This window comes from Carcharhinus amblyrhynchos, chromosome 25, assembly GCF_965287045.1.
Source record: "Carcharhinus amblyrhynchos chromosome 25, sCarAmb.v2.hapA, whole genome shotgun sequence".
Classification (NCBI taxonomy): domain Eukaryota; kingdom Metazoa; phylum Chordata; class Chondrichthyes; order Carcharhiniformes; family Carcharhinidae; genus Carcharhinus; species Carcharhinus amblyrhynchos.
In genome coordinates this window covers 41,159,809-41,171,323 of record NC_137348.1, presented here as the reverse complement: position 1 = coordinate 41,171,323, position 11,515 = coordinate 41,159,809, and the positions used below count along the sequence as shown (strand labels likewise).

At 43.9% G+C, this 11,515-nt stretch overlaps 1 protein-coding gene across 2 annotated transcripts; it reads right to left on the bottom strand.

The window, feature by feature from the left end:
• Positions 1–1,586: 1,586 nt before the first annotated feature.
• Positions 1,587–10,440, bottom strand: LOC145358336 (ganglioside GM2 activator-like). Of its 2 annotated transcripts, XM_080212276.1 has the most exons (5): positions 10,322–10,440; positions 7,731–7,845; positions 6,354–6,515; positions 5,320–5,502; positions 1,587–2,681 (listed from the first exon to the last, which is right to left on the bottom strand). In XM_080212276.1, exons 2-5 carry the CDS (start codon positions 7,839–7,841, stop codon positions 2,526–2,528), a joined length of 612 nt encoding a protein of 203 aa, XP_080068402.1. In that variant the 5' UTR covers positions 7,842–7,845; positions 10,322–10,440; the 3' UTR covers positions 1,587–2,525. The 2 variants fall into 2 exon arrangements, with proteins under 2 accessions (XP_080068402.1, XP_080068401.1); XM_080212275.1 differs by lacking the exon at positions 10,322–10,440 and having other exon boundaries at positions 1,588–2,681; positions 7,731–8,013.
• Between the last annotated feature and the right edge of the window lie 1,075 nt (positions 10,441–11,515).

Below are 11,515 nucleotides of genomic sequence, written 5' to 3'. Positions count from 1 at the left end.
GCGACACCAACAACAGAATGGAAGAAAAAGTTTGAAAACATCACAAACGAAAAGCAGAACTTTTATTTTTTTAAATACAAAGCATTGTTAATTTTATTCGTTTCAAACGAATTTGACATGAAACTTTGCAAACGAAAACATTATTGAAGGTCCAAATTCTGATAGCTTAGAAATTCTTGAGAAGGACGTGGAAGCTATTGAGAGGGTGCAGAGGAGATTTACAAGGATGTTGCCTGGATTGGGAGGCATGCCTTATGAGGATAGGTTGAGGGAGCTTGGTCTCTTCTCCCTGGAGAGACGAAGGTTGAGAGGCGACCTGATAGAGGTTTATAAGATATTGAGAGGTATAGATCGGGTGGATTCTCGGAGGCTTTTTCCCAGGGCTGAAATGGTTGCTACGAGAGGACACAGGTTTAAGGTGCTGGGGACTAGGTACAGAGGAGACGTTAGGGGTAAGTTTTTCACTCAGAGGGTGGTGAGTGAGTGGAATCGGCTGCCGCTGGTGGTGGTGGAGGCGAACTCGCTGGGGTCTTTTAAAAGACTTCTGGATGAGTACATGGGATCTAATGGGATTGGGAGTTACAGATAGTTCTATGGCTTGGTAGGTATGGATATGATCGGCGCAACTTGTGGGCTGAAGGGCCTGTTTGTGCTGTAGTGTTCGATGTTCTAAGAAAAGATTTAGTAAAGGATTTTCTTCACAAACAGAATGTGATGTGGTGGACCTCGATACCTGTCTACTGGAATGTCACGTGGAATAAAAACCTCTTTACTTTTCCCGCAAACAAAAGTTTACCAAACACAGTTTATGAATATAAGAAAAAAAATCCCCTTTAAAAGCTGACTCACTAATCAGGAATGCAGTTGGTGCTCATGTAACATGAATCATAGAAAGAAAAAGTCTGAATTAGCCTCAGTCACCAGAATAACTTGACATATCCAGGTGTATGGAATAATTAGAACATCTTTAATGCTTGAGGAATAACCTATAGTATATAGTTTTTGAAAACTAATCTTTCATTGGAGTGGGTCAACAAGGCCAGCATTTGTTGCCCATCCCGACAAAATTTTATTCCTTTCTAGAAGTTGCAAAGTCAGTGTGCAGAGTGGACAAAGCAAACTCTTAATCCTTCATCTGGCTTGCTCCAAAAACCAATTCAAATTGAACCCAGTTCACGGTCCCCACAAAAGAGACCAAACTGCACCTGATCTTGGGTTTGATCTGACACTTGGAGCTTAGCCAAAAAGGTGGAGAAGCGAACCCTCATTACCCTTGAACTTAACTGTTTACCACACCAGTTAGGAATCGACCACATTGCTGTGGTATCTGGAGTCACGTGTAGGACAGACTAGGTAAGAACGGCAGATTTCCTTCCCTGAAAGACACTGGTGGACCAGATGGGGTTTTTACGACGACCAACAATGGTTTCATGGTCACCATTACTGAAACTACTTTGTCAATTCCAGATTATTGCTTGAATTTGCATTCCACCAACTGCTGTGGTAGACAGAACATTAGCATGGTCCTCTCGATTACGAGTCCAGTGACATTGTCACTGTGCCACCAACCCCCACTATTCCCCACCCCCCACCCTCCCCAGAACCACAGCACACCTACTGTCATACGGCATCTGTTGAAGTAAGGGTTACTTTGAAGTAAGTATATAGTGCTACTGCTCAGTAAGGGTTTGGATAGAGTAAATTAGGCGATTGACAAAAGAACCAAAGACAACATGAGGAAAAAACTTTTTTTTAAAACACAGCCAGTGGTTAGGGTCTGGAATACACTGCCTGAGAGTGTGGTGGAGACCGATTCACACAACAAACAGTTAGGATCTGAAATACACTGCCTGAGAGCGTGCTGGAGACAGCACAATTGTGGCTTTCGAAAGAGAAGTAACCTCCTCCTGTGCTATAATTGTTCTATGTTGGGGAAAACTGTTCCCGTTGGAAGGTGGGTTGATAACCAGATTTAAGATAAATGGCAAAAGAATTAGAGGCGGGATGAGAATTTCTTTTTAAAGCTGTGAGTTGTGATCTAGAATGTGCTGCCTGAAAAGACCGTGAAAGCAGATTCAACAGTAATTCTCCAAACACAGAAATGGAAAACATGTGGGGCAAAGAGTGTATTTGGATAGCTCTTTAAAGGTACCAGCACAGGAACGCTGGACTGAATGGCCTCCTTCTCTGATGTATGGTGCTACTGGGGTTTCTGTTCATTGGTCGGCAGAGGTGAATTCTGTGACCATTTATAACCATGACAGTGGACAGTCCCGTAAATCAGGATCCAGGGTCAGAAAAGCAGAAGCAAATATTTTAGTTCGTGTTAATGAAGTTTCAGAATGATGGAAACAATGCCTGATTCAATTTCAAATGGAAGCAATGCATTTGCTGCTGAAAAACAACTGCTGATATTAGAGAAAAAAAACACTGGCAGCGTGGCATTGATGTCAGAGAGATGAAAAAGCAACGTTGACGATTTCCTGCTGTTTGCCTCTGCTGAAATGGCAACTGATTGGATTTGATTATTCTGACTTGAGAGAAAAGGAGACTTTGAGACAGGCCAGCTCCTCCTGGTTTCTGGTCAGGATTGCCATCGCTTTGAAGTTCCCTCTGGTGAGCCCAAATGGGATCTCGGCAGCAGGGATGTAGAAGGGTGTCTTTGGCAGAGCATACTCACCCTAAATACCAAAACAGAGTAGTGTTATACGACAGGCATTTAAGCAGAAAATGTTGATCCATGTAATTGAAGCCCATACGTTTCCGCTTGCTGCAATTAACTAACAACTTTTCTTCTCTACTGAATTTCTCTTTGTTTTTTTCCTTTTTGCCAACTTGCTCCCCTCCCCACCTGAAACAATCAACTCCTTGCTGAGGTGCAGTTCCATGTATCTGGCCACCCGACACTACCTCATCCAAGTGCCCGTATTTAACACAGATACGCACTCAACAAATATTGGCCAGCTGTTCAACCATGGGGAGCATCACAGCCAAGCTCCTATTCTGTCCTCCTTGGATATTCTGTCAATTCTAAGGGGACGAACGTAGAAAATGAACAGGACTGGAGACCCTTACTGATTTTATCCTCGCTGTGATGACTTACGCCGTGCCGACCTGTGCCCTGGCTGTAATAAGCTAACTCAGCACAAACTTACTATTGACTTTCCTGCTCTGTAAGTCTCAGCCACTCACACTTGATCAGCTGTGTTATTAAATTTCCATTTTACACCATTATAAAAAGTAAACATTCATGAATCGAGACTGCTGTAAAATCAGGCATGACTTTGTCAGCAGATTTTAAAGATACATTTCAATTAATCTCATGGTCGTATTTGTAACATGCACTGTGTTCAGATAAAATTCTGTTCTCTTTTATTTTAAAGCCGTTAATCAGTTAACAGGTTGATGGTTTTGTAAGTAGTGCTGAATGATGAATGTCTCACAAAGGACCCCTCTCACTCTTTTCACTACTAACTTTCTTGTCCTTCTGGAGATATACTATCCCATGTTACACCTGACCATCCTACCACAACGTATACTCATAATCTTGAGCATTTTCCAGGCAGTCATAACCCCATCAACTTATCCTGTAACATCCTGATAATGTCACAGAGTTGTTACAGCATCAAAGAAAGCCCTTTGTATCCGTGCTGGCTCTCTGCAAGATCAGCTCACCCTAGTCCCACTCCTCCTGTAGCTTTGCAACATTTTTCTCTTCAGATAATTATCCAATTGCCTTCTCAAAGGCACAACTGAACCCACCTCCACCACACTCTCAGACAGTGCTTTCCAGGTCTGAACCACTTGCTATGTAAAAAGGATTTTCCTCATGATGCCTTTGGTTTGTTTTACCGTCCACTTTAACTCTATGGTTCTCAATCCTTCCACCAACAGGAACAGCTTCTCCCTATCTACTCTGTCCAGACTGCTCATAAGTATCTTTTATCAAATCTCCTCTCAATCTTCTCTCCTCTGAGGGGAAAAGTCCCAGCTTCTCCAATCAATGGAACTGAAGCCACTCATTTCCTGGGACTATTCTCGAGAATCTTTTCCACACCCTCTCTAAAGTCTTCAATTCTTCCAGGAGTGCAGTGCCTGGAATCGGACACACTGCTCCAGTTGAGGCCATCATTTCCATGCTTTTGTACTCAGTGCTTCTGCTTATAAAGCCCAGGATTTTGTCTGTATTTCTGTTAACCATTTTCTCAACCAGCCCTGCCATCTTCAATCATGCAACCCATCTCTCTGCTGTTGTAGCCCTTGCAGAATTGTATCTTCTGTTTTATATTTCCTCTTTGTTTCTAACCAAATGTTTCACTTCACGTCATTTCATGTGGAATTTGACTTCACTCCACCAACCTATGTCCCTATGAAGGCTACTACTGTCCTCCTCACAGTTCACAATACTTCTGGTATTTGAAATTGTGCCCAAAATACTGAAAAACCATTCATCACTTACGTTTCCTCCACTCGGTGAACTTCAGATGCTGCCAGTGTCCGTATAATTCCATGGGCACTCATCTTGCTAAAAGCTTGTCATGTGGCACTTTATCAAACACTCTTTGGAAGCCCTTAATTAATCCATGCTTATCCCAGCAACTGCTAACTTCACCCCAGATTATTGTTTTTAAAAGCTTTCACATTATCGAAGTTAAACTAACTGACTGTCATGCTGGATTTATCCTCACTTTTTTGAAAAAGGCTGTAATATTTGCAATTCTCCAGTCCTCTGGCACCACCCCTTAATCTAAGGACGACTGAAAGATTATGTCCACCGTCTCTGTAATTTCTACTCTTATTTCCCTCAATGTCCCTAAATGCCTTTGATCTGCTCCTGATGAATCATAGAACCCTACAGTGCAGAGAGAGGCCCTTCGGCCCATCGAGTCCGCACCGAACACAATCCCACCCAGGCCCTACCCCAATATCCCTACATATTATACCCACTAATCCCTCTAACCTATGCACCCCTGGACACTAAGGGGCAATGTCTTAGCGTGGCCAATCAACCTAACCCGCACATCTTTGGACTGTGGGAGGAAACCCACACAGACACGAGGAGAATGTGCAAACTCAACACAGACAGTGACCAGAGCCAGGAATCAAACCCAGGACCCTGCAGCTGTGAAGCAGCAGTGCTAACCACTGTGCTACCGTGCCACCCTTAAACTTTGAGTGTAGCCAGCCTTTCCAATACCTCAGATAACAGAGCAACAGTGGCTCTATCAAGGATTACGGTTCCTGTACACACAGTGCTAATCTTGTGAGTTGTATTACATACTGGGCTGTTACTTTGTGTAACAAGGTAAACTGTCTCACCGCTTTGAAAGGACAGTGACATGGGAGTCCGTAACCATACAGCGGTTCTGGGCACTGCTGTCCAGGTGGGATTACCAGATCCAGTATTCGACAGACATCGTCATAAACACAACTTCCAATTTCTTGAACACATGGCATTCTCAACAATACTCCAGCAATTTCCAGGTCCAGTGTCACATTAACCTGTCAAACAATAATAATTTGCATTTATAACAAAGAACAAAGAACAACACAGCACGGGAAACAGGCCCTTCGGCCCAATTTATGTAGCGTCTTTAACACAATAAGATGCTTCAGAGGATTATTAAAGAAAGGTTCACACTGAGTTACCCAAGGTGATGTTAGGGAAGATGATCCAAAAGCTCGGTGAAAGAGATAGGCTTTAGCAAGCATCTTAAAGGAGGAAAGAGAGATGGAGAGGCTTCAGGAGGGAATTCCAGAGATAAGGAGCTGCCAGTGGTAGAGTGATGGAAATCAAGAATGAAGAAGAGACCAGAATCGGAGGGGTAGAAATACCTCAGAGAGTAGTAGGACTGGAGCAAGTTTCAACACCGTGAAAGAATTTGAAAATAGGGATGAGGATTTTAAAATTGTGGGGTTGCTGGGTTGGAAGCCAGTATATTCCAGCACGCAAAAGAGAAAATGCTGGAAAATCTCAGCAGGTCTGGAAGCATCTCTAAGGAGAGAAAAGAGCTGATGTTTTGAGTCCAGATGACAAAGCTTTGCCAAAGGGTCATCTGGACTCGAAATGTCAGCTCTTTTCTCTCCTTACAGCTGCTGCCAGATCTGCTGACATTTTCCAGCATTTTCTCTTTTGGTTTCAGATTCCAGCATCCGCAGTAATTTGCTTCTATTTCAGCAAGCGCTGGGGTGACAGGGGAATAGGACTTGGTGCAAGTTAGGATATGGACAGTAGAGGTTTGGATGAGCAGGATGTAAGGTGCGAGGCTGGGACAGAGAACACTGTTACTTATAACCTCCACAATTCCAAAGCCATGGGTGAGGGAAGGGCAAGGTGAGGGATGGATTCTTACCGTTAATGGTGCTGTAAGGTTAACGGTGGTGGAAACTGCAGCACTGGCTTTAAGATATCCAGGAATACTTATTGGATCTGGTTGGATTGAAAGACTCTTGAGGACTGCAGGGGACTCCCTACTCCCACAATTCGCCCACGAGAAGGAGGTTTGATCTAGAATCTGAAAACCAGGAGACAATGTGTGAGAGGTGAACAGATATTTGCCACTTTTGAACTTGTTGTTGCGGAGGGTGACAAAGGGCAAGTTTAGTCGTGTTCTCACCTGAATTTCTATTTCATAATCTCAATACCAGAGCAAACATCGATAAGAGTGTTACTGCCTCCCTGACAGTGCAGGGCAGCCCAGCTCAGCCCCCGACAGTGTAGGGCACCTCCAGATGTTCAGCACAACATTGTGGGCCGAACAGCCTGCTCCTGTGCTGTATTATTCTGTGTTCTAGTACTGCCCCTTACAGCGCAGGGCTACCCTAGTGCCGTCCGTCAGTGCAGGGCTCCCCCAGTGCCATCCCTCACAGCACTGGGCACTCTCAGTGCCACCCCTCACAGTGCAGAGTATCCCCAGTGTGGCTGTCCGCCAGCTGCAGGGCTCCACCAGAAAGTTCTCAGTATTAGAACATTACAGCACAGTACAGACCCTTCAGCCCTCAATGTTGTGTCGAGCTATGTCCAATCCCAAGACCAAGCTATCCCCTCCCTATCATTCTGGAGTGCTCCATGTGCTTATCCAATAACCACCTGAATGTTCCCAAAGTGTCCAAATCCACTATCAGCACAATAGTGCCTCTTTATCAGTGTGACTCTTGCTGAGGTGCAGTACTCCCTCAGTACTGACCCTGTGACAGCTGTGCTTCCTCAATATTATACTATCCTACAGGCCTGAGTGAAATTGGTATTAACTAATGGGCAATATGAGATTGTGTTCACTCACCTCCCCTGACCTACATGGCTCCTGGTCCAGCAATGCCTCAATTTTAAAATTCACATTACAGTTTTCAAATGTTTCCAAGGCCTCGCACTCCCTCACTCTGTAATCTCCTCCAGCCCTCTGAGCTATCTGTACTCCTCTAATTGTGGTCTCTGGAGGATTCCTGATATTAATCGCTCTGCCATTAGAGGCTGAACCTTGAGTTTCTCTTCCTAAACCTACTGATCCATTTCTTCCTTTAAGACTTCCTTCAAACTTACATCTTTGACTAAGGTTTTGGTCACCTGCCCTAATATCTCTGTACGTGGCTCCGTATGAAATTGTGTCTGATAAACTTTCTGTCAGGAATATTGGGACATTTCATTTACACAAGGTTGCTACGTAGATGTAAGTTGTTGTTCTCCTGAAACAACAATCTGTGCCTGACCACAGAAATGTAAAAGGACCTACCATCCGTGGGTTGTTGTCATTTGATGTCTGGCTGTGGAATGTCCTCCCTCTATCTGCTTGAGATGTAGAACCAAATCCGAAATAAATGAGGAATACAAAAATGACCTTCATTGTACTGTTCCGTGTTAAAGATTTATGAGAAAGAGGAAACCTGGCATTAAAATTTTGAAAAATAAGGCTGGTCTATATCAACATCCCTGTAAAACGTAGCAAGAAACGGCTGCAGGCTCAGTCTTCACAAACATTGACACGATGCCTTAGAAAACATTCTGACTACCCTGCAAAGTCAGGCAGCACTGACAAATAACCACAAACAAGGATTGTAGAGAGAGCTGGAGGAGGAACCCTTTCTGTGTAAAGTACTGGTGTAGATACACTCCCCTGCCCTCTGCGAAGGGGAGGGTCATTTCTAATGAGCGCAAGGCAGTGCTTAGATATCATGTTTTGTCCAGTGGTCGGTAGACACCAGAAGGAAAAAAACCAGTTCAAACCAATAGTCTTATTTCCCCATTTTACTGGTGTTCCATTTTAAAGTGTACAAGACCAGTTCAGAACAGTAACCTTAGTTCCCTGGCTTCTTCTGGAAAAATAATCATCAAAAAACTGCACAGCACAGAAAGAGGCCATTCGGCCCATGATTTCTGTGCTGGACAAAAAAGAGCAAACCAGCCTATATCCCGCTTTCCAGCTCTTGGTTCATTGCTCTGAAGATTACAGCAATTCAAGTGCATAACCAAGTACATTTTAAATGTGATGATGGTTTCTGCCCCTTACCACCCCTTCAGGCAGTGAGCTGCAGACCCCCACCAGTCTGGGCGAAAGCATTTCTCCTCTCCAATCCTTGTATCAGTTAGTTTATGTTCATGACCCCTGGTTATTTCCTTTTCTGCTATGGGAAACAAGTCTTTCTGTTCTAGGCATCTCCTCATTTTATAAGTGTCACTTAAATCTCCCTCCAGCCCTCTGGCCCAAAATAAATAAACCCAGCCTATTAATCAAGTTTTGCAAAATGCTTGAGAATCTCTAAGTTCAATAAGTACAGTGCAGAAATTACTGAAAACAAAATTAGCAAACGATTGTTTCAAGTGATCCTTTGATCTTCTGATAAATATTTTAACACTCGTGTTAATAAATTTATGTCAAATGGTTCAATGTTTCCACTTAAGTCAGACAAATATCAAGCAAAGATTTTAACCATTCACATGCCAGTATTGATAATGATCGTACAGATTTAAAACATACAAATTCATTCCTTAAAAATCTGCATAAAATTCAATTTATAAAATCTTATTTCCTATTACTCCTTTTCAAGCATACAGATGTGTTAACCTTACAATTCCCATGTCCATCCCTATAATTGAGACTATGTAAACCTGTCACATAACAGGTACATTCTGCAGTCAGTGGTATTGTGTTACTCGGGCTTTACGTTGTGCCTATAGCTGGCAGATAATCTGGAATAATGGGTCTGCACAGCCTATGCAATTCTAAAAGTCTGAGACTTTTGTAAAGAGTTCCATTCCAACAAGTGAGACACTCTGCTCAGTGATGTTAGCAGTGTACACTGCACCAGTTTTTATGTGGTCACCTCTGTGAAGTCGGCATTCACCATCTCTGCACAGAAAGCAGCATTGACTCTTGGAGCAAAGCTCGGACTGATGCCATTTAGTCTCTGGGCTGCTGAATCTACACTGCTTTTTAAAGACTGGTGGAACCTCTAATGATCCACCATATGATCTTCTTTAGATCACGCGCAGCAGAGCCATGGCAGTGGCTTTCTAGGAATGGTAGATGCTGCCCCCTCTCAGGATGGTAGCACATCCATTCCCATGTCAGGAATGGGAAAATCATATAACCATAGAACCCTACAGTGCAGAAAGAGGCCCTTCGGCCCATCGAGTCTGCACCAAACACAATCCCACCCAGGCCCTACCCCCATATCCCTACATATTATACCCACTAATCCCTCTAACCTGCGCATCCCTGGACACTAAGGGGCAATTTCTTAGCACAGCCAATCAACCTAACCCGCACATCTTTGGACTGTGGGAGGAAACCAGAACACCCGGAGGAAACCCACGCAGACACAAGGAGAATGTGCAAACTCCATACAGACAGTGACCCGAGCCGGGAATCGAACCCAGGGTCTAAACTGCTTCAATGACTGAGCAATCAGAGGCCAGATAGTTTGGTATAACATTTATAGCAGGAATTTAAAAATACTGACATTCAAGATACCAATGCAGGAAATGATATTAAGTTGAAGATAATGGAATGAATCCCTATTTAAAATCTTTCATAAACATATAAGAGATTTTTAAAAAACTATTTGAAACAAGTGCAAGCTGACACAAGTTGGCGAGGCAGATCGAAAGAAGCACATTGTGAATGAAGTTCAACTTCAAAGGAGGCAGACAATGAGCAAATCAACTGACCATGAATTATGAACCCTGACCAATCTCCCTTCCCAACAACCTTGTAAAGGAATATCTGGCAGTATTACAGCTCATTTAACACCTCCATTAAAATCTCAAACTTAAGAAATAAACAGCAGCAAAAGGATTTAAAAGAGAGATGAAAGGAGAAATGACCTGTCTCTGTAATTGGAGATGCCAGTGTTGGACTGGGGTAAACACAGTAAGAAGTTTCACAACACCAGGCCAAAGTTGAACCCTGAAGCCTGTTGGAGTTTGGTCTGGTGTTGTGAAACTTCTTACTCTGTAATTATAGCCACAGCCATCCCAGGTCTCTGCACTGAGAGAATCATCGAATCTACAGTGCAGAAGGAGGCCATTCGGTCCATCGAGCCTGCACTGACCACAATCCCACCCAGGTCCTGCCCTATCCTACATCTTTACCCTCTCAGTCCGCCGGATATTAAGGGGCAGTTTATGATGGCCAATCAATCTCACCTGCACATATCTGGGCTCCTCGACTCCTCTAACTCTGGCCTCTGGTGCTTCTCATTCTAATCACTCCATCCTTGGTGCCTTCAGCTGTCTGGGGCCCTAAACTTTGGAATACACATGCTCAACCTCCCCACCTCTCCTTCCTCCTTTAACGCACTCATTGATGCACTGGTTATTTCACTGCTCCCAGCTTCTCGGATTGGGATGAACTGGGAGCTTCACTGCTCCCAGCTTCTTGGATTGGGATGCACTGGGAGCTTCACTGACTTCAGTATTTTGGAGCTGGGACTTCTTCTCCTCCAGCTCTTTAACATTTTGCAGCTTCTTCTCTGGGTGCTGTCCTTGTCCCTCCTCATCCAAGAGCAGCAAATCCTGCATTCGGTTTCTGATGGGAGTTTTCCCATTGGTTTGGGAGGTGGCTTTGTTCCTTCTCCTTCTTTTCAACCAGCTGCTACTCACTCACTTATCCCTCTGTTTGGCTGCTCTATTGACTTGGTCTGCTGAGGAGAGGGCTCGAGGAACAGTGCTGGTGTTTGTTTATGGCCCTCTTGTTCTTCAGGTCCCTCCCTGTGTCCTTTTTTTTGTGTTCTTCTCACAGTGGGTCTTGGTAGCCGAAGGATTTCAGGTCTCCAAATTGGCACAGACTGGTTCTAGGCTGCTGGTTACTCCTGAAAAAAATACTGTGTGCAGCTTTGGGAGTTAACTGTGTACATGTTATGAGTTGCCAACTCTAGTTGGATATATTCCTGGAGGTTTCATCACCTAATCTGCTTCCTTCCCTGCCACACCCAGCGTGTCTACCACTCTGGTACACCATCCCCTGGTACACCATCCCCTGATAAACCACCATCCTGATAAACCACCGTCCTGATAAAC